Source organism: Gopherus flavomarginatus, chromosome 17 (assembly GCF_025201925.1).
Source record: "Gopherus flavomarginatus isolate rGopFla2 chromosome 17, rGopFla2.mat.asm, whole genome shotgun sequence".
Taxonomy (NCBI): domain Eukaryota; kingdom Metazoa; phylum Chordata; order Testudines; family Testudinidae; genus Gopherus; species Gopherus flavomarginatus.
The window spans coordinates 10,869,954-10,897,157 of record NC_066633.1 but is presented as its reverse complement, the minus strand read 5'-3'; the positions used below and the strand labels follow the sequence as shown (position 1 = coordinate 10,897,157).

The 27,204-nt window shown below is 50.8% G+C and overlaps 1 protein-coding gene across 5 annotated transcripts; it reads left to right on the top strand.

Moving 5' to 3' along the window:
- The first annotated feature begins 1,295 nt into the window (after positions 1–1,295).
- On the top strand, positions 1,296–26,182 carry AIF1L (allograft inflammatory factor 1 like). 5 transcript variants are annotated; one of them, XM_050926185.1, is made up of 6 exons: positions 1,296–1,396; positions 1,497–1,558; positions 12,569–12,635; positions 17,806–17,847; positions 19,934–20,096; positions 23,231–26,182. In XM_050926185.1, the coding sequence occupies exons 1-6, from the start codon at positions 1,366–1,368 to the stop codon at positions 23,316–23,318; spliced, it is 453 nt and encodes a 150-aa protein (XP_050782142.1). In that variant the 5' UTR covers positions 1,296–1,365; the 3' UTR covers positions 23,319–26,182. The 5 variants fall into 5 exon arrangements, with proteins under 5 accessions (XP_050782142.1, XP_050782146.1, XP_050782144.1 ...); XM_050926189.1 differs by lacking the exons at positions 1,296–1,396; positions 1,497–1,558 and adding an exon at positions 4,975–5,080; XM_050926186.1 differs by lacking the exons at positions 1,296–1,396; positions 1,497–1,558 and adding an exon at positions 5,150–5,235.
- Positions 26,183–27,204: the final 1,022 nt, after the last annotated feature.

Below are 27,204 nucleotides of genomic sequence, written 5' to 3'. Positions count from 1 at the left end.
CAGTTTGTTGGTTTTTTGTGATATGGACAAAGGATCACAAGGGAGCAGGCTAAGCTCCCCAAACTCATCTCACCAGTGACCAGTCTGCTCTGGATTCCAGCACTCTGGGCCTCCAGCCCCTTGTCCTCATGAGAATAATTTGTTTTCATTGAATGAAAATAAATCCAGATGAGAAGTCCCTGCATTCGGGGCTCAGGGGTTGAATCCTCTAGGGCTCAGACCCAACCACTCTGGCTGTTCTTTGGGGTCACATGTTGCGCTGGCCAAGCTATTGGTGCTCCTGTGTAGCGCAGCTCTGAGCAGAGGACATGTTAACAGGGGCTTGCTGAACTGCCATGAGGAAAGTGGCTGAGTTAGCCCAGGGGCTGACGGAGAAAGAGCTGAGGGACAGGAGGCACAGCCTGGTGCTCCGGGAGCAACATGATGCTTATCACTTCGACTTCGAGGCCAACACAGACAATCATAGTTCGCACCAGTGGGTATTAGCTTCACTCTGGAGCCACTGGCCATGATGGAGACATGTGCCTAGTTGTGATGCTTGAATTTCACCTTGTTGCCATGCCTGGCGCTGTGCTTCCAGCCATTTGATGGAATGCTTCTCCAAGTTGTGGGCACTCACCCTTAGGGAACACCACCAACCATCACAGGGGTGGCAAACAGAAATGGTCCCGCTTTCTAATGTGCCATTGACAACAGGCTCATGGTTCGTACCGGCAGGACCAAAGCATTATAGATGGTGATTTTTGGCTGTAGACAGAGTCCATGTTCCTTCCAGATCCAGTGATGGAGGCAACCATATGCCGTGCTGGCTTTCTTCATTCACACATCCCTTTCCTGGTCAACCGTTGCTTCCTTAGTCAACGTGCAGCCAACACAGGTCAGTGTGTGGCTTGGAGCCTGGCATCTTCCAAAGCCATGGACCAGTCTGGGGTAGGTGGTTGAGCCGCTGGCTGGTACCTAAGCTCAGTTTTCGCTGGGCTGAGGGGGAGACCAACGTTATGCGCCCCTGTAGCAAAGCCCTAAGTGCTGCTTCAGCGGGCACCACCAAGGCCCAACCAGCGGCCTCGACCAGTTCCTGAAAAGCAGGCGGCTGGCAGGGCTTGACCCTCGGGCTGGCTGCAGAAATGCTCCCCTTCCTAGTGCACGGGGCGGGCGCTCTGCAGGACCGAGTCCAGGGAGAGGCAAGGGAAGGGGTTTGGTCGCTTTTGCCTCTTCCAGCAGAGGGGCCGCTGAGTCACCAGGGCCCCGTTTGGTGAATGGCTGCGCTCAAGAGGGGCTGGGCGGCCCTTCCGCTCCCGGCTCCGCCAGCGCCTCGCAGCTCGTCCCGCTCCGCAGTGCAGCCCGGCCGGCCGGCGGGAGCTCAGCATGGCCGTGACCCTCAACAGCCGCTTCCAAGGTAGGCGCGCCCCGAGCCCGGCCCCTGCTGCGCCTCCGGGGCGCAGGAGCCCGCGCAGCCCGGCCCCCACCCCGCTAACGCCCCTCTCTTCCCGGCGCAGGAGGCAAAGCCTACGGGCAGCGGAGAGCGCAGCAGGAGGGGCGGCTGGAGGAGATCAACAAGGTAGGGGGCGAGCCGGCGTGGGGCGGTGGGTGCCGGCCGGGGGCTGGAGAAGCGGCGTCTCCTCCCGGGGCTGGGTGCGCGGGGGGGCTGGCAGGAGCGGCTGGCGCCCCCCGGGCTGGGGAACTGGCTTGGGAAGGCGAGGGGCTCTGGGGGGAGCCTGGGGCGGCGGGGGAAGCGGTCTCCCCTGTCTGGGCTGCTGGGAAGGGGGCTGGGGGAGTGCGCTCCCGGCCGCCTCTGCTCCTGTTCCCCCCGGCTGGGGCCGGGGCAGGCAGCCCCGCAGCTCCACGAGGCTGGTGCGAGCCAGAAGCTCCTGCGCTTCGATTTCTGATGGACTTCGGCTGCGCACGCGGCTGAGCCTGCTTCCAGCCCAGGTTTCCCACGTGTGAGCTGGAGAAAGGGGCTAGATCTTGGCTTGTGTGTGTTTTGGGGGCACAGGTGTGTCTAGGTGCTTGCGCCACCCCATCACACCCCCTGCCAGGCAGGGCCCAGCTCTGGGGAAACTGAGGCACGGACCAATGACGTGACTTGCCAAAGTTGGGATGGGAAAGTGTGAACTCCAGTTCGGGACTCTACCCACAGGGACATTCTCCCCCACCTCAGTTACTCCTCTCGCTAGTAAAATCTGCTGAAGAGCCTCCTTCTAAAGCAATTCCAGTGTGCCTCTCTCCTGCCCTGAGCTCATCGAGTGAGCTGTGCTAGGTGGGGGCCAGCGTGTTAGGGGTAAGGATGGATGCTTTTGTGTTTCTTCGCTGAAAAGCTTGAAATCCCCACAAGCCCCCTTCCCCTTCAGACTCTTAGCTTGATGCAGCAATCAGACATGCACAGTCTGTTAAGGCGCCTTGTGCCAGCCAGGGTGACCACAGTTGATGATGAGGCATCGGGGAGTGAAGTTCCCAGATCTATCTCAGTCTTGCTCTTCCCTCTCACCCTTTCTCCCCCCCCAAAGAACCCCACCCCAACCTTTCCAAGGGTGTCACTAAAGCCCTCCAGCTCCTAAACTGGGCTGCAAGCAAGACCCCTGCCTGTGCCCAGTGGAGAGAGCTGTCTGCAGACCCAGCCTGGGTGTCTCCCAGTGTACATGGCAGCTGATCGCTTGGCTTGTGCCCTGTTTTGTCTCACTTGTGGAGCAGATTGACATGGTTAGGAGCCAGTTAAAGCTGAATCCTTGAGGCTGAAGCCCAAAAGCGGTGAGAAGTCGGTGTGAACTAAGGGTCTGTCTAGAGAGCTGAGAGGGGAAGACAAAGGTGTTTGCAGGAAAAGGCGGCTGGAGGTGGGGAGGGGGAAGAATCCATCTGAGGGAGGCTGGATGGAGATCAGAGTTGGAGTGTTGGCTGGCAGGAGGGGTCTATGAAGGGGCAGTGTTTGAGGTGGAGTGTGTGGCAAGACTGGAGTCTCTGTGGGGTCAGGCCCTAGTTAATCTTAATTCCAACTGGGTTCTTCATGTAACTGCCTCCTATCTGGTATCTGGCTTGCTTCCCCTGGCCCCAAATGGGAGCAGACTTGCTGACCTACTGTCATGGCTCCAGGGACCCAGTCCTGCCCAGCGAGTAGAGCCCCAATCCCCACGCCCGAGCTGGCTCTGGGACCCTGGTATTAGAGGGCCGTGATAGTGAGTGAGCTGCCCAGCTGTCCTTCCGATTGCTTCCGTTCCATTTTCCAGCTCACGCAGGGGATCTTCAGAGACCACGAAACTCCCAGACAGGTGAAGGAGGGTGTCCCCCATCCCGCTTAATGGCAGCCTGGGGAAAGTGTCCGTCCAAAGTGCAAAGGGCCCCACAAAGCAGAGCTGCCCCTTTGAGCCTCCCAGAGTCCTGGGTGTTGTCTGCAGGCTGGGCCAGGTTCATACATCATGGGACCAACTGGCAGGATGGTGGGAATGCGCAGCCAGGCCTGTCCTCACTCTTGGCTCTTGCGTTGATGTATTAAATCCTGGTCCCTTCCCAGCAGCTTCCCACTCCTGTCCTAGTTTCATAGCTCAGGTCTGAGGTTGTGTTTGAATAATCCAACCAGACTGAACAGGACCCTAGAAGAGGGGCCCGTGCAGGCAAAACAAGTGTAAACACCCCTCATCCCCACAGACCTCAGTGCTGCTGTGACTTCAACAGGGGCTGGAGCAAACCCTGAGGTATGTAGTCATGCTTCCCCGGCAGGTCACACCCATAAACCACTGCGGTGCTGGGCAGGGAGTGTGGCTGGCATGAAAAGAGGGCAGGGGTGTGGCAGCAAGGAAGGAATGGAGCTGGCTTGAGCCTGGGGTGGAGATTGGTCTGATGTGGGGTGGGAATGGGTGGCTGGGACAGGACAGTAAGGTGAGGCATGAGGAATCTGTATTACAGCCACTAGCCATGAGTCTAGTGTCCCCTTGTGCCCTGTGGTCCCTGAGCAGGGGGTGCTGAGGCAGAGGAACACCTTCAGGAGGCTGATCTCAGAGAGCTGAGAGATCAGATGTCTTGCAGAGGTGCATTCAATGGGAGAGATGGGGTGGAGGTGCCTTTTTTTCCTTCAGTGGGCTCCCTTCACCCTCATCTGGCCTGGTCTAACCTGTGCTGGGCATGTGGCTGGTGCCAAGCAGGCACTTTATGAGATAGGCCCCATTGTGCTCAGCCCTAGAACTTAGGCCTGTTACCTCTGCAGTGCCCCTGCATTCTACCAGCTCCAGAGAGTGGCAGGCCCCCAGCACAGGGGTCACGTGCTGCTGCCCGGTGGAGGCAGCCAGAATGAAGGGGCTGAGATGAACGAAGCTGCCTGGGGCTGAGATCTTATCACATCTTTGCAAGCTGAACCCTTACAAAGCTGGCAGGCGTTTGGCTGGGAGCTTGAGGGGGGAGCAGAGTTCTAGTGGGCAGTGGGGTGACTGAAACTTTTCCTTCCATGGCACTGGGCATCCCAACGTGGCATTGGGCAGTGCTGCGCTGCCTGTGGGGAGGGATGGGAAACACAGGGCCCACCAGCCGGAGCAGGCAGCATTAATGGCCCTGGGGTCCTGCTTACACCTGCACAGCCAATGGCCCTTGGAGGAGCGCTTCTGCTGCAGCAGAGCCAGTGGAGCTGAGGGCAGGAGACTGCAGCGCAGCAAAGCTGGATCTACACAGGGGCTGTCTCCCAACAGCAGTCTCTTAGCTAGGGGGCTCTTCCTCTTCCTCACTGTAGCGTGAGGATTGGAATCGTGTGTGTGGGGTAAGGGCTGGACCTGTGCCAGGGACCGTTGTGTGCCAGTGGATGCTTTGTGGCCAGCTGCCATAACGGTCCCTGCAGGAACGCACCCTAGGAAGAATAGGAGCTATTGTTCTCGGGAAGGGCTTTCAACTTTCACCCCAGCCTGTACCGAGCTGTTCTGATTTCCTCTCTCAGGCGTGTAGAGTTTCTGCCTCTTGTGAATGCTGACTTGGGTCTTTTCTCCACTCTCCATGCAGCCAGTGGGTGAGCTCGGTGCTGGGGCCGCTGGACATCCTGCAGACCTTGGCAAGGGGCTGGAGGGAGGAACAGCAAATCAAGGATTAGAGGGTGCAAGGGACCGTTACGGTAAATGCCCTGGGTACGAGGGCCGGATGAGGTCCCTTTCCCTGGTGCAATGCAGAGGAGGCTGCTGGGCTGGAGGGAGAAACCTTCTGTCCCCGAGAGTAGGTTACAAGATGGGTCCATCCCCCTGCCTGTCTTCCCTGCCTGTGCCATGGACAGTAAGTGCCTTACTCTCTCAGGGGAGGTGTTTCATGGAGGAAGAGGAGTTGGGATGGTAAGTGCTGGTGATAGGCTGGCTGGGATAATTCCAGGTGGCTTTGGCACTTTACCAGACTTCCTGCTGCTCCATCTGTCAGGAGGCCCATAAGGAGTGGGCTGGAGGCTAGGAAGAGAAGAGGGTGTGGGGTAAAGGGCTGTGTCCATGAAGGGTCTCAAAGGCTGTGTGTGTGCGGGTGTGTGTGTGTGTGTGTGTGTAATGGATTCTGGGATGGACAAAAACCAGTGAAACTTAGGGGAGGAGGGTGACAATATTTGGAGCTCATCCAGGCCAGCACCTTCAATCTGAGCATCTCAAAGCACTTAAAAAGGCTGATGAACCTTCCCAACCCCCATAGGGATAGGGCAGTGTCAGCTCCATGTTACAGGTGGAGAAACTGAGGCCAGAGGGGAAGTGACTTGCCCAAAGTCACAGCAAGCCAGTGGCATATCCTGGAGTAGAACTGAGGTGCCCCAATCCCAATCTCTTGCCCTCACCATGTGCCAATGTATTGCACTTGGTGGGTTTCTCTTCTGGGTATGGATGAGAGCAGCCAGGATCTCTTGGATTGACTGAGCCCTGTAGAGTTGGGACTTACGGAGATCACAGACGGGGGGCCTCCAGGCACCAGTGCATAAACCGTGTGCTGTGCCGGTCGCCATGAGGGCGACAGTCAGGCTGCCTTTGGTGGCATGCCTGTGGGAGGTCATTGCCGCCAAAACCGCGGGACTGGTGGACTTCCTGCAGGCATGCTGCCGAAGGCAGCCTGACTGCTGTGCTAGGGGCAGGAAAATACATAGAGCTGCCCCTGACCACAGAGCGGGGAATTGGAGAGGATTTGAACCAGTGAGAGGCCTGAATAAGAAAGCACCTGGCAGAGGAGAGGTGGAGACAGTGTCTGACGTGGAGGTGATTTAGGAGTAAGATACCAGGACAGCTTACACGGGCTGGGAGATGTGGAGACTAGAGAGTTTGGGGTCAGTTCTAGCACTGCTTGATATCCAGGGGCAACTGCGAGATTTAGGACTAAGAAGGCTGAGGAAAGAGCTACATTATGCTCTCTAACCTCCCCCATCCATAGGGTAATCGCAGCTGGAAGGGCAGAGGGCCAGGACACTCTGACACTGTTCCTATACCAACACCGTCCTTTCAAGGGAAGGGGCCCTGAATTCACTGACTTGGGGGAGGATGACTTAGAATGGGCTCAACCGCCCCACTTGCATCTTGTGGCAGGAACAAAACTGTCCATATTTCTGCCGCATAGAGGGATGGTCCAAGCCTGGGCCTGTGCAGGGGAGGTGGTTTTGCCCTTTGAGCTGTGGCAGTTTCAGCCCATTGCACTGAGTGGGAACGTTCTTATGACTTGTGCTACCCTCATTCTGCAGCAGGAGTCTCCTTGTAGGGAGTTCTGGGTGTCAGAAATGAAACAAGCTTGGATTTCCTTGGAGAGCTACTTGTTAATGCCCTTGCTGGCTTCTCCCTTCCCGCTGTAACACCTTTCTTGGGCCTGAGTGTTAGGGATGCATGTCCTGTGCACACAACTGCTGCATGAAACAGCCTGCAAATACTGAGGGGTTAATGGGCTGGAACAGCTGTGGGCAGTAAATCCTGCTCTGCTCTTCTTGACCAGCCTCTGTACTTCCTCTCTTCATTGGGGGGTGGGGTGGGGGGAAGAGTTTGTTTTTTTGCCTTTTTAAAAATCTGATCAGCTGTGCAACTGCAGAGATTTGAACCTGTCCAAAACCTCCTAACTGTAACATAGCTGGCATACCAGGCTGTACGGATGGCATGGTGGGGTCACCCTTGAGAGCCAGCCGGGACCGTATATGGAAAAGGAGAAACTTTCTCAGACTTTCTAAGGGGACTTTCCAGTCTGCAAAATCCCCAGGGCTGCAAACAAGCTCAATTAAGCAGGACAGAGGTGTGTTAGGAGCACCTATTCTGACTCATTGACCTGCTAAACCTAGGGTTATGTCAATCCTTGAGGGGGTCACTTAGGGATCTGGGGCAAAAATCAGTACTTGGTCCTGCTAGTGAAGGCAGGGGCCTGGACTCAAGGTCCCTTCCAGTTCTAGGAGATATCTCCAAACCTATCCTGACTTCCTAGCAGGCTTGGGGAGAACAGTCAGGGGTACCACCTGGGAAGCTAACAGCTGGTCCCCTCTGGACTCTGCTCTCCCTGGCTCTCAGAAGCTGAAATGCTGCACTCAGCACTCTCCTGACTCCTGTGCGGATAAGGATCTCTGGCAGGAAGCCACTCCTCACTGCTGCCTCCTGACTGCCAAACAGCACTGAAGACTCCTTTCCAATGTGTTTCTTTCTCTCTCTCTTAGGGGACTTTGGTTTGGGGACTTTGATCTGCAGGTGCCTGGTGTAATCAGTACAGATCAGCAGCAACCCAAACATTACCCTTCTCCAATAGCTTTGGCCAATGGGAAAGGAATGGTCTCTATCAGTTTTCCAGGAACAAGGTGCTCGCATCACTAAATGCCCCAGTTGAGGTCCCTGCTTCAAGGGGCAGTCTCAGTACAGCCTAAGAATTCAATGGCCTGTGGAGACAGGCCCAGTGATGGGCACTCTACAAACACTATAAATGCTGTAGGTAGGTTGGCCTGTCCCTCACGAGGGGTATGTCTACACTGCAGTTGGAGGAGTGATTGCAGCATGCGCAGGTTTGATTTCACTTAGGTACCAGTAGCAGTGAAGCCGTGGGTGGCTAGGTCTTGCAGAAGTCCATGCTGCCAAGTACGCACCCAGGGTTCTGGGCAGACTTGTGCAGTGCATGCTGCGGTGGCTTTACTGCTCTTGGTTCCTGAACTAGCTAGCTCAGGTACCTCTCCACATGCTGCAATCATACCTCCATACCCTGAAAGGTCCAGGTGTGTTAGTGGGCGGGGCTGAGGAGGTCTGTGCTCTTGCTACCCCAGTTTTATTGCAGATAGAGAAGGCTTGTGCATCCAAGTCCATAGGCCTCAGGAAAATGACCTCTAGCCAAGAGTAACTCCATCTAATCTGTGCACTCATGTGTCTCATTTGTGCAGTTCTGCTTAGTAATAAAGATGCTAGATAGGCAACTGTGCCCCTAAAAGCTGGAGCCCCAGCAGAGGGATCTGGGAGCAACTGGCAATGGAATGCCTCTGTGCTCTTGTTAATGCCTGTTGTTCTTATCGCAGTGGCTACAAACAGGAATTGTGTACAGTGTTGAGGGTGGAATGTTTCCATTTGAAATGTCTTCCTTGTTGCTTTGCACATTCCAGACCAGGCCCTGTGAGGGTTGCTGGGCTGCGACTCTTGTCTCTGGCCGATTAAATACATTCCCCACCCCTCCACGACTTCTTGTACCAAGAGAACTGGCTGCTGACCTCAAGATGGCTGAATACCTGCTGGGTCAGTGCCACCTGCTCTTGATATCACATGACTGGAGCATCTGGGCACCTGCCCTGGCAAATTGTAGCTGGCCTAGGGCAGCAGGAGTTGGTATCCTCCCATCCTAAATGCCTCTCCTTTCTCACCACCCCTCCATTCTGGGAGAAAAATGTACCCACTGCTCTGCTCAGCGTGGTCCAGCAGATAGGTCGTGGGACAGGGAGTCAGGCCCTGGTTCTGTACTGGCTTTTCCACTCCCACCTCTTGTGACGTTAGACAGGTCACTTCTGCAGAGATTGTTTTATACCCATAATAACCCTCCCTCCCAACACAGGTTCACTCTGCAGCCTGAGAGTCTGTCACCATGTCCCATGAGCTGTACGTAGGGTGGGCCAGATGGTGCATGGGGATAGCGTGCTGCTGGGGTTCTGATGAGATACAAACCCAAGGGCATGACCACTCATGTCTATCGTAGCTCCCCTGAGACTCTCTCTACAAATAGAATGTTAATCCTGATGACCTGGATGAATTCTACCTTGAGTAATGGCATTTTGCCACCCAAAACTCCCCTTGCACTTTCAGCTGGGGTCCAGGGCTGAACATTGTGTTGAACTGGAGGGTGATACTCTTAGCTGGATCATTTTTTCTATGTAACTATGGCTCAAAGGGAACCAGACTGGCTTATGTGGGTGAGGGGAAGGATCTGGGTGTGTTGCTTAGACCAGCTGTTTAAATTCTCGAGGTGCTGTGCTGTAGTGCTAACAGATGCTAATACAACCTAGTGTTGCATTAGCATCTATCAGGCAGCGTATGTTACACAAGCCTAAGGATACTGTGCTGTTGCCACCTTTAGAGCAGTGTTCAGATCTGGTCACTCTAAAGAAAGGTCAGGTTAAGTTGCAGAGAGCACTTGGGAGCAGGGGTGGTGGTGGTAAATGGAACAGGCAGGCCTGTGCATGAGGAAAGCCCCACTCTCATCAGGTTAACTAATGGTGAGAGAGTGATCCAGCGGTAACACGACTGAAATATTTAGTGAGGGGCTTTTACACAGCAGAGCTGCTTGATCTGTCTGAGGTTGCTTGAGAGACCAGAGCTAAAGGACGTCATTCTGTTCTGTGCTGGTTCTTACACTGTGCTCATCACCATAAAATCTGAGCCTCTTTGAGAAGTATATTAAGCAATAGCTAACTAATTAGCTAGAGTTGAGAGGACCCTATTCGAGATGGGGCTATTTAGCAGAATGCAGATTTGGATCCAGACTTCACCACTCTGTACCTCAGTTTCCCAGTCATTAGGTGGGGATAACGATACAGACCTGCTTGGAGAGGCACTGATGAAAAGCGCTGTGTAAGAGCTTGGTGTTGCTCTTCAGCCCCAGTGTGCTGATCCAGGCCCATCTCTGTGCTGTAAGTTAAGAATGCCAGGAGGTGTTTGAACAGAGCAGGGATGGGATGGGCTCTGAGAGCGAGGAGGCCGTTATGGTAGGCTTTTTTTTTTTTCTTTTAAATGACTGCAATTGAATCATGTGGATGGGCTCTTGGTCAGTTCTGTGCTGGGGAGGAGCCAGCAGTGCATTTCGAGGTTTCCCCAGTTTGATCCAGGGACCTCTTGGTGCCAGCTGGCAGAGGGCACAGGAGTGCATAGAGTTTTACAGGTATCTGCTGGGTTGGATATGTTCATAATAATTCACTAATGGGTGGAATGTGAAGTCTCTATTGAAAGCCCCCGGTCACCTTAATTACAGTGAAAAGTGCGTATGGGTAGTATTGAAGGAATAGGTTTCTATGCTGAGAATTATGTTCTTAAGGCAGGCGACCAGGAGGGGACAAATGTCTACCATTCGTACGGCAGGGGTAATGTGTCCGGTCACCTGTGTGTTGTATGTCTTATAATGGAGGCTGGTTTGCATCACGAGCCAAATCTTCAGGAGGAAATTTGCAGAAAGAAATAGACAGCAGGAGGGGGCCCTGCTTACAAGTAAACCCAGTGGGTTGTTGGGTTATAATGAACCACAGAGGTAGGTAGACCCTGGATATTTCCTTGGGAGGGAGGCAAGCTGATAGCATGAGTTGTATCACAAATGGAAGATCATAGCCAAACCTGGCTGTAAAACGCTGAAGGACTTGGACTGAGATTTGCTCTGGAAGACATGATGAGTGCAGTAAGTCTAGGTTGTCAAATGTATGTTCTGATTTTTGTTTTATATGCAACTGTCCATTTCCAATATTTCTACTTGGTATCCCTTGAATCTCTGTACTTTAAATAGACTTTTACTGGATTTCACTATAAACCTAGCTAACTGCTATGTGTTAAGCAGAGCAATGATCAGGTATAACAAGGAAGCTGGGGTGCACTGTTTCTTTGGAAGCAGTGAATCTGCGAATACTGGGACTGTCCAGTGGATCAGGGACTGACAGCTCTGGGAGTCGCTCTGGGGTTGGAGTGTGCCTATTGCTAACCTGTCGAGAGACCGCGGAGCCTGCAGAGGCCTAGAGGGCAGTGCTTGTGTTGCTTGTGGCCGGTGCAGCTGTGGAGCTGACCTCTGGCAGGTGGTAGCGAGGTGCCTCTCAGCCCTGGGTATCCCTGGGAAGCGTCACATCCCGTCCACCTACGCTGGCCACTGCTTTGGGTGTGGCTGACTATTTTCTCTCTTCTGAAACAGGTGTCAAATGTACTTAAAGCCCTAAAATCTCCAGACTAGAGATGGCTGAGTCAGCACCTGGTGGTCCCAGAGCTGTAGACTGAGACTTTCTGAGCCACCTTGGGGGTCTGGATGCCTGGTTCCTATTTTGTTAGCAATAAAGGATGTGTCAGGCAAGGTTGTAGGAAAGAACATGCAAGGGGCTGCTTCTGCCACACCCATTCATGGCTACGCAGTCTGTGTCTGCAACACATGCATGGAGTGTGCAGCAGCCTCAGCCCACTGCCCCTCAATCCCTTGGAGGGTCCTTGCCCCATGCAATCAAAAAATAAACAGCAGCTGTGAATGATTGCTGCAGAAAAGAATGCTGAACACGGACCAAGTGACTAAATTCCTGGACGTTGGGTGGACGTGGGAGGCTGGAAATGAAGAGGAAGACCATGCAGTTTGCAGCTGCAGGGAATATATTGCCAACAAAGGTTCGCTGGAGGGGCACAGTGGTGGGGCTTGCTGTCCAGATCCTGCTCTGTGCTGGAGCTTCAGGCTCTTCACCTTGCAGTGCTAAGGCACTTTAATAATAAAGCCATGAGATGATGGCTATGGAGACTGGAGACATCTGCAAGTGGGTGAGCTGCTCCTCCAGCACTCAGGGGAACCTGTTTCCTGCCTCAGCGCATCAGAGGCAGTAGCTGTGTCTCGCTTTGGATGTAAAAGGTCCTCTTAATTCAGTATCCAATGTGCACCACATCCTCTTCAGTGAATCCAGGAGCTTCAAAGCGCTGAGAGAACTGTGCCGGCTCTAAAGAACCAAAAGCCATTGGTGTGCATAGTGTATATGCATAGACCTCAGGAGAGGGAGGTGAAGGGGTTGGAGTCTCTCTTCTGCTACCCCAGACTCTATATGGCTATATCAGGAACACTGTTATAGTGTCCACCTTTGGACAGAATTAAAGGGAATCCCCCGGCATTGCCGCTAGAAAAACTGTGGAGTTGCTGGTGCAGTGAAGGTGTCATTAAGAAATCTCCTGGCACTGCGATTCCCTTTTGGTTCCCTAGGATCGCCGTCCAGTCCGTATGGGGTGGGGGAAGGAATTGACCCATTTGAGATCTCTCCTGGCACTGATACTGCTCAGCTTTGTAAACAGCATCTGTTTTTGACTTTTGGCAGTTAATTTCCCTTTTGGGTGTATATTTAGTCAAACACACACCCCATCTTAGACTTTCCCTGGGAGGTTTGAGGAGCTTTGCCTTGTGTTTTTAACCTTTGGGACTTTTTTGCCCCTATTAGGAATTTCTCTGTGACCCCAAGTTCAGTGATGAAGAGGATTTGGAGGAGAAGCTTGCGGTGTTCAAAGGTGAGACTCAGCTGCCACTCTCTGTCCCCTTTCACTTGTACACTATGTGTCAAGGGTAGCCTTTTCCCAGGACCTGGGACCAGCCAGACAGGAGAACTAGCTGCCAGAAGAGATACGAGTGACTAAACTGAGATCACAGCCTCCTCACATTTCAGACTAAGCACTAACCTTCGCTGTGACTTCGTTTTCCCACAATGAGTCTTTACACACACACCCCCTCAAATGGTCTCTCTGCAGGCACCTCCCACACAACTGTGACAAAACAGTGATTCCTCTAAGGACAGCTCTGCGCTCAAACACGTGTTGCTGTTTTCCAGCAACGGCGCAGCTGCCATACTAGCAATGGCTGGGGCAGTGCAGGCACGGTCTCTTTCTCCTTCCTTTCTCATCCTGTATTTCAATAGATCCTAGTGGTACTGAGATAATACAGTGACTGTAGCCATATAAGCACCTAGATTGATTAGGCAAGTGAGTAGAAGCCTCTGCTACAAAGTTGGGTCCCAAACTTCCTCAAAATTGGGGGAATCTTGGGATCCCTGTTTGGGCCACTTGTCCCCATGATCTTTCCTAACGCAATGTAGATCGCCATCCAGCCAACCCGTTCCCTCCCAAACCTCTTCTCCTAGTCCAGTCCACATTGATGGAGTTCAGAGATGTGCCCCTATCTTCATTTCCACCTAAAACTCTTGTGTTTCTAGATCTGGAACGTTGGCTGCTCTGGGGTTTTGGTTCAGTCCTAAAATGGTAGTTTTTCCCCTTTGTTTTGTTTGTTTTTGAGGTGGGGAAGGAGGGCAGCGCAAAGCATGGCTCTGCACGTGGGGCTGTCTGGGTGCGGGGTTTGGGCCCGTTATGGGCGGGGCAAGTCTCAAGCTGAGCTGTCTTGGCTGCCTCTGTTTCTCAACAGGCAATTAGGGGATGTCTGTGTTGCAGCTGGGAGGGAGGGAGAGTCCCAGCGTGGGTAGACAGACTCGTTCCAGCTCCATTCAAGCTAGCACACCAAAAATAGCGGCATATCCGGTGGCTTGGCCTAGCCACCAGGCTCCAAGACTGCCTGATCCCCTGGATCCGAGCTCCAGTGGTTAACCTAAGCCGCTGCCCATGCCGACCAGAGCTAGTCCAAGTCTGGCTCCCCGCACTGGGAATCGCACCTTCCAGCTGCAGTGTAGACAAACCCTTAAAGACCCTTCCCCCTCCCCCCCCACCAGGGAGCCCTGGGAAAACATGCCCTCTGTGCCATGCGCCCCTTGGTTGTCTGTCCTCTAGCACAGCTCCACAGCAAATAAGGGCCCATCAACAGCCCCCAGGGCAGCTGCCTAACCTGCTTCCATTCCAGGCATTGACTGCTTTTGGCTTTGATGTCAGTCCTAGAGGGTGCTGGCTGGTGCCTTTCCCAGCGGAGAGTGAGGGAACTGGATGTCTCCAGTTTCCTCATGTTCTCCCTCCCCGCCACCTGCCTCTCCTCCCATTTTTGCTGAAACCCTGAATTATTTTCCCTCTGAATTGGGCTTTCTTCAAACATTGTGACCGTGGGTTGCAGCCGCAGAGCTCCCTGTAACAGGAGCCCTTGGCATCTCCTCCCCCTGCCTCGTGTATTTGTCTCCATGGCCTTTTCTGTGGGAGTCCCACTCCCCGCCGCCAACACCTCCTCCAGCTTCTCCCAACAATCAGCCCATTGTGCGTCCCCCTCGCCCAGCTGAGCCAGAGAGTCTTGGGAGCCCCTGTGCAGAATCGGTGTTTGTGTGAATGCACTGGGGTTAGCAGGGCAGGATTTCAACCCATTGAATCGCGGTAGCATGGGATGAAAGGGATACGTGAACGTGTAGGCTCAGGCTCGGAGTGCCGTTGTATAAAGCCTCCTCTGTTCTCTGCGCTGCCTGTCAAACTTTCTCAGAGGAATAGAGAAAATAACACACACACTGCACACAGCAGACACACAGTGGGGGACACGGTTGAGATTCATATGCTGGGATGACCGACCCCAGTGCTTGGGCCTGGCCAAGTAACAGAGCCACAAAGGAGGGCGCTCCAAGTAGAGAATTAAACCTGCCTTTCATCCCAAGAGCTGCTGTCCTATTCCCTTGCTGCTCTCTGTTCCTCTGGCCCACATGCCAGTCACAGGCTATTTCCTCTACAAGCCCATTTGCTGCAGCCCAGGATGAAAGGTGGCTTTTTGATAAGGCATTGTCAAGATGGAAATTCCTTCCTGCAGTCGGTCCTCTGCTGCTCAGCCGGAGAGGCAGTTCTGGCATCACGCCCTGGCCTGGATTTGGTTAGGCCTCTCACCCTGAACTGAGCCACAGGGCAATGTAAATAGAGGCAGCTATTTACCTGTTGCTGGTAGAACAAGGACATGGCACCATGAGCAATTAAACTGCAATTTGCCTGTAGAACAGGGAAATACTGTGATTGAGATGAGACTTTCCTGTGCTGCTATAAATGACCTTGCTTAATGTTACAAACATAAGGTGGAGAAGAGAGGGAATTTCTTAATATAGTGCCCACCACCGTGGTATCAAGGCATTGCTTAGAGCTAAGGGGCAGAGGAATGTAGCTTTGTCCATGTAGGAGCATCGGACTGAACCTGTTACTGTAAAGGACAAGAATACTCTGAAATAACAAGGAGTCCGGTGGCACCTTAAAGACTAACAGATTTATTTGGGTATAAGCTTTTGTGGGTAAAAAGCCACTTCTTCAGATGCCTGGAGTGAAAATTACAGATACAGGCATAAATATACTGACACATGAAGAGAAGGGAGTTACCTTACAAGTCTTTTGTGGATACAGACTAACCTAGCTAGCCCTCTAATACTCTGAAATGATGCTGATTAATAATGAGCAGTATCCAGCACTCGGCCAGGGGTTTGGCTGGCATGAGGACACAATAACACAACCTTTTCCCACTAGGAATAATGCACTGCATAATGGGAATGCTCATGGAACTAACTACATGGTAGCAACACAAATGGTATCGGACATAGGCTGTTTTTCATAATAGAAAGTTATTGTAACGAATCTGTAGCCCTCTTATTCTTCAATTATTTCCATGCTGCACACTGTAGCTACTTGAAATTTCAAGTTGCCAGCAGCAACAGAACCTTCTGACCCAAAACAGACTCCTACCACTTGAGCTCAAGGAGAATCTCCTTTTAGAGGTTAGCAATATTGGGCCATGGACATACAGATGAGTCTTGATTCTAGTGGCTAGAAGACAATGGTGCATATACACAATAGCCAGCTCATTTTAGCAAGTGCCAGACAGTGGGTTTCAGTGAAAGGCCTTTTCTGAAAAGTAAATACGCAGTTCTCTGTGCAGGGAGCCATCCCAAACAGTACACTGTCTTGACTCTCCTGATGCTTTAGGTGTGTTAAAGGACGCAATTTCTCCCCTCGCTGGCTTTCCAGCCATCCCTGCCTATTGTGCCTTAGTGTCTAAATCCCGATTGAAGGCTGTCATTCAACCATCCAGTGACTAATTAGCCGACAGCTTGGGGCTGAATCAAAGAATGTGTGGCCCAATACATCTACCCTGCACTGATCTTTCAGGAAACAGGATTATTTACCACATCAAACCAGTCGTCCATCTATCCTAGAAACCAGATCAGCCATGTAAAATACAGCAAGGCTCTGTGTCACAGGATATACAGGCCTGCTGCACTACCCAGGGTAGAAAATACACAGTTCATCCTAGCATGCCGTCACTAATGAGTGGTACGTGTTGCCCAGATGCATGGAGCTCCCGTTAGCATTAATGAGCCCTATGCATTCACCCAAGGGTGACCCTGTCACAGTTCTGAATGGGGGGCTGTGGCACTAATTGGCACCTCTAAACTGGCGTTTGGCCTAATTGGTTCTTAGTCCATTAAAAAGGCTTTTGTATCTTCAAAGCCCCTTTATGTGACCTGAGGTTTAGGTTCAATTGCAAAACCCCTTGCCCAGTTCTCGCTCATGTCGTATACGATGTCTCATGTGGATTGGCAAATTCTGAAAGACGTGTCTCTGCTGGTGATAGATGTGATGCCTCAAAGTTTAAAAAAAAAAATGTACTCTTTGAAAATCTATTCAGTCCACGTTGTGTAACGGTTGCTAAGGGATGATCTCTCTCTGGTGATGGTGCCGCCTTTAAGTGGTAGGGCTAAAAATTTCTTGAAGAGCACTATCCAGTAAGAACCACTGTGCCTCGAAGAGGTGATGAATTCATGACATGGGCAGGCCTGCCTGGCTCTCTTGTCTCCCTCTGAATCCCATGGACAGGTTACCCCACCCGGTGGAGCAGTGCCCCTTCCAAGTTACCGTTCATCAAGAAATCAGACCTAAGCACTTGGGGAAAACCCATCCCTTTACCTGTGCAATCGTGTATTGATCTAAATCCCTCCTTCATTCCACAGTGTCCTCATCTGTATCTTGTTACCCTGGTCGGCCACTGCTTTGCACCATGTCTCTTTCTTTGGCTTCCCTGTAGGAAAGGAACCACAACTGGAGTCATTACTGAGCTTTAAAGTCCAGGCTGGACACTAAACCCAAGAGCTTGGGCATTTGTGTCCCTGTGTGATCACCCCATGGTGGTATTAGGCACATCACTCTTTGTATTCCAGTAGCACTTGGAGGCCCCCCAGCTGAGATCAAGGCCCTATTGTGCTAGGTGCTGTACATACACAGTCAGACTCATTCCATGCCCTGAAGACATTACAGTCTGACTAGACAGAGGGTTCTCAGGTCGGAGGGAAGACACAGGCACAGAGAAAAATAACTTTCCTAAGGTCCCATAACAAATCATTGCAGAACCAGAACTAGAAGTCAGTTCTCCTGACTCCCAGCTCAGTGCTGTATCCACTCAGCCTTACTATCTTGCTTCCTTCCCTACCCACACGGAATAGTACAACTGTTGGGCATTTTGGCTTGTGGGTGTTTTTTGCCTTCCTCTGAAAGGCTTTGTTGTTGCCAGCTTCTGAGGAGTCACATGGTGCCAGACTAGCTGGGCAAATGATCCATTCCGGTATAACCACCCTGTGTGCTTCATTGCATCCTGTTGGTGATCTAGCCCCTGTGCCCGTCCGTGGAGTAGCGCCACTCAGGGCTGTCCTCTGCCTCAGCTAGGATATGGAAGGAGCTGCCCTGAGATCCTGCTGAAGCTGCTCTGATTTGCTAACTCCCTTCTGTGTGTCTCTTCCAGAGAAATATATGGAGTTTGACCTGAACAACCAAGGCGAGATTGGTGAGTGACCCCTGGAGGAACACATCTTGTTGCTGGGCCAGAAGGAGAGTGGTCTGTTGGGGTAGACACTGGGACTGCAAAGCATAAAGTCAGTGTTGCTACTTCTCTCTCAAACTCTATCTGCAGGTGCTGATAAAGAGTCCGAGGGCTGCTCCCCCAAATCTCTAGCCTGGTCCTATGGGATCTTTACTCTGTCTCTTGGCTTCTGAGACTGACGCTGTCCTCACATGTCCAGGTCTTTCTCTTTCTCTCTGGGTCTCTCTTTGCCTGCTTCAAGCATTAGACATCTCTCTGTTCTTAGTCCCAAGCTCCCCTCTTTCTCCTGGATCTCTGCTCAGCCCTCTTGCTTCTCTTTTGGTTCTGGGCTCTTCTTTCCTCGTGGTTCTCTCTCAGTAAGTAACAGGAAGAGCCATGGATTCCTAGATAGGGTTTTGTGCTTGGATGAGCCTGCAGCATCAAGGCTTTGCTTGGTTTGAGGTTGAAACCAGGCAAAGCCCCTAGGTTTCCACCCAAAACCAAAGCTCGCTTGTCCTGGCCCACCTCCAGACTCTCTTTAGTGGAAGAAGGGGCTGTCCCCCAGACCTCTGTAAACTGAGGTCTAGGCTCTGGAGCTGGCCCAGTTTTCTGTTTGCACCCTCTGAGATCTCCCGGCTTAGGGTTTTTTAAGGAAGGCTTTTCTCACACCTGGTATTGGTGCTATCTTGCTCTTTCCCAAAGACAGGACCTGGCACCTGAAAAGAGATGAGGCCAAGCCACAGTGTCCAGATCCAGACTTCTGCAATGTTCAGGATTCGGGTCCCGGGTTTTGCCTTGGGGCCCATTCCTACTTCTAACTTCCCCAAAGCACAGTGTATTCACTGTGTCTGTCTTGTGAGTTCCCTGCAAGCCACAGCCGCCTCCACCTCCTCTAGCTGATCCAGTGTCCCCAGTGGGTGGGAAGGGAGAAGGAGACCTGGCTCCTAACCCTGGTACTGGTTAGGAGGAGGAAAGGAGCCTGCAGCTCATTGTTCAAATGAGAACAATCTGAAGGAAATTGCCTCAGACTCTGCCTGAGGGTGGGGTTTTAGCACCACTTCCAAGGGGCCTGTTTGGGTCTGGCTTGGTTTCTTTAATATTGATGCTTCTCTCTCTCCCTCCCCATCTTCCCCTCCCCTCCCCCTCGCCCTCCACCTCCCCAGCTTTTCTCCTACACTTCAGGAGAGTTGGAATCCAGAGACCCTCATCTCTACTCACAAGAGGGTGAGGATGGGGAAACATGCTGTGATTAGCACAGATCACACAGTCAGTGGCAGAGTTAGGATTAGAAGTGAGGGGTTTGATCCCACGCTGTGCTTCAAATGGCTGCACCTCAAAAATCAAAACCCAAGGGAAGGGGCTGCAAAGGTGGCTTTATACCACCTTAGGCCTGTGCTGCTCCAGGGCCACTGGCCCCGGCATAAGTCAGAGCAGCCCTTAGGTGTCTAACTTGCAGCTTCCTCCCACCTTAGCACAACCTCTGTGCTCAGGTTTATGATGGGGACTGGCTTATGTTTTCCCTCAGGATAATCTCTAGTCAGTTATGGTCCCTGTACACTTCCAGAGCAATGTTGTGGGGCCGGGGCAGGAGAGAGAGAGAGAGTGGTAGATTCTAACAGGAGGCTGAATTCACTAGTATTTGAGGCACACAGGTATAATAGTATGGATACCACCAATACTTGTTTGCTAACAAAATGAACTTAGACATCACCCAAAGGAAAAATATCAGTCATTTTTGGTTTCTGTGGTACCTTTCTGCTGCTGACTGTTGGCCCTGACTTTTGTGAGAGCAGCATGGGGCTGCAAGGGATCGCTCCTGTATATTTTTTATTTTATACCTTCAAAGCATGAGGTAAAGTGGCCATGGTCAGCTTAGGTTTTGCTGGAGGGTTTGTTTTGGATCTAGAAGTTGCCCACTGAGCATGCTCCGCTTGTAATTGAAGAGGTGAGGAGGACTGAGTCGTTAAAGTAAATGCCCTGTTTCCCAAAGGCTTTTTACTCATGTTCAGCGCTGCACTGTCTCCCGCTGCCACCATTCCTGGCATTGGCGCTCTGGCTCTTCCTCTTGCAGATCTAATGTCTGTCAAAAGGATGATGGAGAAACTGGGGGCTCCGAAGACGCACTTAGAGCTGAAGAAGATGATCTCTGAAGTGACTGGAGGGGTTAGCGAAACCATCTCTTACCAGGACTTCGTCAACGTGATGCTTGGCAAGCGCTCTGCCGTCCTTAAATTGTGAGTGTCAGAGGGGCCGAGGGGCAAACGAAGGATGTGATGCTGAGATCTGAACTCCATGGTTCGGGGGCCAGGTGCAGCAGGAGGCAGGGGCTGTTCTACATGCTCCCGAGGGGCAAAGATGGAGCAAGAACCCATGTGTCCTAGACAGGCTGCAAAGCCTGAATGGAGAAGGGATGAAGAACATCTCTGGAAGGCAATGGACAGAGGAGCATCTTAAGGATGAAAGGTGTCGGGAGTCACTGGGGCGGGGAGTTGGAGTCCAGCCAGGGTGAGGGCTGAGCCTGAGGAGGGGGTTATGTACTGTGGGGAGGGGGCTGAAGTTGTGGTGGCTCCAGGCCCTGTTTGCTTTCAATCTACCTTCCAAAGCTAGACAATGTGGCCAGGTCCAGGGGTAGGGCTGTCCTAGGTCTGTCACCAGCTCATGCTGCCAAGAATGCACTACAGAGGTGCCTGGTGTATTTGGAAGAGGCGTCCTCCTGCATTGACATGGCAAGGTTAAAGCAGCTCCAAAGTGCACAAGGCACAATACTCTGGAGTACTTGGCCATTTGCATGGTTGAGCATATGGCCCATCTCACAGCCCACCTAGGTGGTGCGCCACACAGTCACAATACATCTGTCCCGGGGTGCTAGCTTGATCTAGCTAGCTTGGGTGCTGATAGAAATGAAGCCACAACACCACGCGCCTCAGCACGGGTTTCCCAAGCCTGCCTGGAACCCTGGGTCATTACTTCTGGGGCTAACCCTATACTATAGCCTGTGCTGCCGTAATTCACTGGTAGCCAAGCTAGCTAGATTGTGTCTACGTGAGCTGCAGTCACACTCTGTGATTGCAATACAGACATAGCCTTGTACCCAGACAGAGAGTGACTCACATGCTGTGGCTTGGTGTGTGTCCACACTGGTGCTCCCCAGAGACCACCCAGGTCCTTTCACACTCATGTCCCAATCCAGCTGTAACCCTAGACTGTGGTGGTGGGGAAAGGTTAGTGTAGCATTAGGTCCTTTCCCCTCTCTCCCACCTGAATCTGTCCAGGTTTGCAGGACCGTAGGTTCCTTCTTGCTGTCCTGCCTGAAGGGTGTCCGGACTGAACTGGGAATTCAGCAACAGTGCAGCTGGGAGGCTCCTGTCACTTGCCTCTTTGTACAAAATGCCCCTTTCCATCTCCTCACATCCATTCCAGAGTCACTCCTGCTGGGTGCCAAGGTTTTCCTTGTTCCTTTGGCATCGGAGTGGGTGGAGGAGGCATGTTTGAAGCAGTGCATGCGGGGGAGGGGAGGTACTGCTACTGTGGTATGAGCCACTGGGGTAAGCTTCTCACAGCCTTTTGTGCCTTCCTGACAAGGGCAGTGAAAGCTCTGCTGTTGTAACAAATGGCTTCTGGGCACCAGCTTGGCTGCTTCTTGCAATGGGGTGGAGTCTACGGGCTCCTTCCGCACCCTCCTAAATCCTCTCAGCCTTTCATGGCCATCAACCATGCTAGCACTGCTTTTGTGCTTACCCAAGATGGATAGACGGGGTCCTCTCTCCTCTGTGCCCCTCGTCCGTTTCTGAAGGATACCTCCGGTGCGACTAGCTCTCCAAAGTGGATATTAAGGGAATCATTTTGTTCCCCATACCAGCAGACCTATTGCCACTAAGCTGCTGTGTATTTATGGTGGTGAAAATCTTTACCACACCTCTCCCCGTAACTGCCCTTGGTTACCACGTTAGTGAAGGATGTTTCTGGGGTCTTCTCTCCCAGCGATGGATTTGTTCCTGGTAGTTCCATGACTCCTATCACAAACACTCATGAGTGTTCCCTTGGCAACCTTCTTCCCCTGCTGAAGCCTGTGTGACACTCTCCATCCTCTGGCCCAGTGTGACTAGTTTTAGATCAGAGGTCGGCAGCCTTTCAGAAGTGCTGTGCCGAGTCTTCATTTATTCATTCTAATTTAAGGTTTCGTGTGCCAATAATACATTTTAACCTTTTTAGAAGGTCTTTTTCTATAAGTCTATACTATATAACTAAAGTATTGTTGTTGTATGTACAGTAAATAAGGTTTCAGAATGTTTAAGAAGCTTAATTTAAAATTAAATTTAAAATGCAGAGCCCCTTGGACTGGTGGCCAGGACCCGGGCAGCGTGAGTGCCACTGAAAATCAGCTTGCGCACCGCCTTCAGCACCCGTGCCATAGGTTGCCTACCCCTGTTTTAGATAGACAGTTCCCTTCTCAGCAAACACCCAAACAAGCATCCTATTGTTCTCAGGCCAGGGTTGAGTTTCTGCTCCAATTGTAAATGTGAAGTTCCAGTTCCAGCAAAAGCCACCGAACCGAGGTAGCAGCTGGCAGCTGCTAAGTGGCTACAATTCTTAGGGAGGAATAAAGCAGTGACAGTTAAAAAGCATTCTGGAGTCTCTTTCCAATTACTGCCCCACCTTCTTGTCCAGCACACAGTTGCTGTGGATTGCTGCTTGTTGCTTCTTAATGTGCATGCAGTGTAGTTATGCTGTCCAATGCACATGTCTGTAGGCATAGTGTATTAGAAGCAGTGGTCTGCCATGTGTTCTCAATCAACTTCAAGTGGCTGCCTAAAGTGAACATATCAATCCCTTGCACACTCAGATGGGAATCAAATGGGCGACTTTGCAAGTGGCATTCAAGGCACAACTTTTATGGCTACTTCGAAGATGAGATCTTGTACTGTGTTGGCAATACTGCCCTCTACTGGCCACAGAGTAGTGGTGGCCATGGGGAAATAGCTCACCCATATTTTTGCAGTTTAGAGTGGATCAATAAAAACATAAACAAGTTACTATTCTGCACATCTATAAGGCCTAACATCTGGGGATCTCTGAGCACTTTGCTGGCATGTATTGAGCCTCACAACACTTCTGTGCAATGGAGAACATCCCTGTTTCACTGATAGGGAAATGGATACTTGGAAGGGTGAAGACTGCCCAAAGTATGTCAGGGGCAGAGCTAGACATAAAACCCAGGAATCCTGACAGACAGTTTTGCAGTCCAACTATCGGATTTTCTAGCATAGGAGCAAGACCGTGTTGTTTTCCAGCAGATGTTTTCGATCCTGGTGATGGGTTTAACTTGCACCTGTTTTCTTAATTTGTGCTTCTGACTGTTTTTTTCCAGAGTCATGCTGTTTGAAGGAAAAGCCAATGAAAACATCCCAAAGCCTTCTGGCCCGCCTCCAGAGAGAGATATTGCCAGCCTTCCCTGAAGGCAATAGGCTGAGAGCCAAATCTGTCAGCACTATGGTGATCTTTAAGGAGGGTTACCTGTTTTGTTACTTTTACATTGGTCAGTCTTAGTAATAGAAACTAATCTGCCGTAGAAGAGGAATGACAAGGGAAGCCCAGGGACCCCCAGTCCACAGGTAGCTGTCTCTTTGCTGCATCTCCTAGCCAGTTTCATCTGTAGCAAAAGTGTAAACATGAAACCAAAAATAACTGCAACCCCACCTGTGGTTCTCAGGTAAGAAATTGCTGATTGTTCTCTGTGGTTTCTAGCATGGATCTCTCTGCTAGAAAGGGCTGCCTCCTTTTGAACAGGTGGATCCTGAGCCACAGTGAATCAAATGCTGAATCTGCATTCGGCACAGAACATCCTCCCGTCACTCCCATGGGAAATTGGCACGTTCTTAACGTGGCCTTGCTGCCAGTCACCACCTTGCTATCTGTGTTCCCTGTGGCTGCTGTTGAGTACTGCTATGCCACAGATAGTGAAGTACCATCTCTGCTCTACCCTACACCTCACAGCTTCTGACTAGTTCCTTCCCCACTGAACCTGAACAGTAATTGTCTAGCCAAATGCAGGTAAATCTTTCACCATTGTGGCTTGCTGTCCTAGACTAGGATGAGGAGGTGGTCGTACATTTGAGACTGGCTGGCTGGCTAGGTCCTTGCCCAGGCAGGTGAGAACAGCCCTTTGGGGACATTGTGGGGGGATGCTAGCCATTTGGGAGAAGGGCAGGTAACTGCTGAGGCTTGGAGGTCTGGAGCCTGACACTGAAGAAGGAATCTTGGACCCCTCCCACATACTCCTACATCCCATTGAACAGTAGGTCCCAGTATCTGCTCCTCTGATTTATCCCAGCATTATTGGGTCTGAGCCTAGTGCCCGCTGTTAAATTTCCCCAGAACACCTGTGACACTCGTCCCTGTCCCAGTTCTGTTGCCTTTTCACTAGCCAAAGTGGACCCCAGTTACAGATCAATACCTCTCCACCTGTCCTGGCTGAGGAAAAGCTCCACTCAGCCCTCCTGCACCATGTGGCATCCTCTATTTTCATGGAGCCTGTTGCTTTGTGAATGATGCAGAACTCCCTGTTTTACTGCTGAGATTTGACCTCATGCCCTGTGAAGCTCATGGCAGGGTTTGAGGAGACATTATGGTGTTGGGCTGGATATTTACATCTTACTGTTCTAGAAGTTGCTATGGTAGGTTAAGAGGAGAGGCGAGTGAGCCCTGTAAAACTCTGTTAGCTCTCCTTATGTGCATAAGAGCCACTGCTGCAATACAGTAAAAACTGAGTGCTGCGTCTTTTGGAGCTTTAAGTCAATACTCTAAGGATCACTTTTTTTAAGGTAAAGAGCTGGCCTTACTGAACGCATGCTCATGAGTGGCTATCCCAGTAGAACTAATTCCGACTTGGGAAAACATCCAGTTCCAGGATGCACTGGATCTGATGCCAAACTGGGATGGCTCTTTGGGACTCTGTTTCCTTTCGTTGTTGATCAGGAGAGTGGAAGAGATTTTGCTGGAGTTAGTTACATCTTGTATATGTCTTCCTGAACTAGGGTGCAAATCCGTGAGAGTCTGGACCTGTTAAAGCCTCTGAGTGAGATCCAGGCCCTACTGAAATCAATGGGAATTTTGCTATTGACTTTCTAATGAGGCCTGGATTTCCCACTCCGTCTTGCAGTTCTAAGGCAGGTTAAATCCTCATTGACATCCTTCAGTATTTTGCCTGCCCACGGTGTAAGATTAAGCCCGAAGTGTACTTCTCAAGCTCTCTGCAGGAACATGTTTGCTTATATGGTAACTACTAAAGAATCCACAAGTGACTTAAAGAAGCTCATACCAGCAATGAGACTAAAAATAGGCAAGAATTGCCCTCTCGATCACAATCACTGGCCTCCAACCAGAAGACAACAAAAAACTTCCATCTGTGACTATGGTGCAGGACAGAGAGCAAGTGCCCTGGAGGGTCCCTCTTTGACCAAGGGGAATAAGCCCTTGCAACTGTGATCTCCTTTTTAGAAATTAGAGAAACTATTCTGTTAAGTCATCTATGGTAGAAGCTGTTGATCCATTGTCTGCTTATATTTATATAGTTAAAATGTAAACTTCATAATATATTGGGTTTGTTTTCCTTGTAATGTGAATAAGTGGCTGGCTTCTGAAGCTTGCAGCCTCCCTCTTCTCTAGTGACCGATCCGTTCAATTGCCTAGAATAAATCCTGTTTTAAGAGCTAGTTCAACTGGCTGTATCTTGCACCTGAAATGTTGGTGGTGGTGGGAGAACAAGCCCAGCTTTTATGCCTTCGAATTTCACAGAAAAGGCCTGTGATGTTCTGAACCTGTAGGTGAAGGAAATGGGACTCCAGTCTGAGTCCTTAAACTGGCCCAGAAAGAATTGTGGATGTGTCTGTTTGTCTATATTGATGCTCTCAAAACCTCACAGATTAGACCTTTCTCCTGCAAACATACTCCTTCCTATGTGCTTGAATTTATTCTCATGCAGTCAGTTGACTTCAATGGGACTACTCTGCGATTAAAATTGAGCACATGACTTTTTTTCTTTTTTATGGGAACAGGGATCTTGTGTCTCACTTTTTGGGGCAGAGAAAGACTCCCCTGCATACCAGAACTTAAACTAGCAGGACTGTGCTCTGGACATCAAAGTGTTCATTGCAGTGTACTCTGTATTTACAATGCTTGGAACCCAGTTGTTTGCCGCTGGGGTTTCATTGCTTATCGTGTTTCTTCCCTCCCCCTCCGGCTTTTTTTCCTTTGTCCTTGCCAGCTTTTAACTTTGTGGTGTTTTTTAAATCATGGCTTAAATAAAAACAGATACCCAATTTATTGTTTGGAATTCTAACTCGTGTTATTGCGCCTGCCAAAGGCTGCCCTTTTAAAAAAATGTCTTTGCTATTCTTGTTTGTCTGAGAACTTAGAACTGCAATGGAGAGAGACATTGTAGATAAGGGCAGCACAGCTCTACTTGTACAGACCGAAAATAAATCTGAAACTCTGTGAAGTATCAGTATATTCAATGTTGCTACTCCAGAGCCTTGTCTAAACTCAAGTTGTTCCTGATAAACTAAAACTTTGTTTTTAAATCAATTTAGTTAAAAGGGTGCAAATCCCTGAAGAGGCACTTAAGTTACATCAGTATAAGACAGGTGCAAACCATTTAAGTCAGTAACTGATCAAATGCTTCAATGTCTGAGTTAAACTGTGCAAGGGAAGTTTTTGTTTTTTTTTTTATTTTATTTTTTTTAAATCAAACATTCATGAAATACTTCTCAGGCTGCCTCTTGGCTGCTCGCTTGCTTCAGAGTCACCGTTTGACATGCACACCTGTCTGGCAGGAGCAGCAAGACTCTTCTGACAGATCTTCTCCACCCTCAATTTTACAATGGATTGGCTAAATCATCTGGGTCTCCAAAGATAATCATCCAAGTAGGGACCAAGCTTCATGGGTCCAGGAGGTGGCAGGTAGATTTCCTTTCCATCATCGCGGAAGGCTGTGTGGTGCCCTTTTGCCCCAGCATAGTCAGATGCAGGGATGAGTCCTTGCCAGCAGCCTCTCTGAAGAATGTCTATGCCTCGCTGGGGCCAGTGCACGTTAAAGTATTGTTCATTTTAAAAAGGGGGAAGGTTTACACTTGTAAGAATGTCACAAGGTCTTCCATGCTTCAGATAATACAGTATTACATTTATTCCTTGCATAAAGCTGTGGAAGTGTGACTAGAACCTTTGTCCTTCAGCTCCCCCTGCCCAAAATAACATTTTACCGCTTGATCTAGAGAGAGACTGTTTTAAGTGGTGGTGGTGGTAGTAGTAGTAGAAGGTGTTTTGTATGCTCTAAAATGCCCATTA

What these genes read in the sequence shown, in the direction of transcription:
- AIF1L (XM_050926184.1), top strand. Translation starts at nt 8,688, where the DNA reads ATGACTGGAGCATCTGGGCACCTGCCCTGGCAAATTGTAGCTGGCCTA. An exon ending in GAAGCTTGCGGTGTTCAAAG is followed by an intron (nt 12,636 to 17,805) that starts GTGAGACTCAGC and finishes TGTCTCTTCCAG; the next exon opens with AGAAATATATGGAGTTTGAC. An exon ending in GAACAACCAAGGCGAGATTG is followed by an intron (nt 17,848 to 19,933) that starts GTGAGTGACCCC and finishes TTCCTCTTGCAG; the next exon opens with ATCTAATGTCTGTCAAAAGG.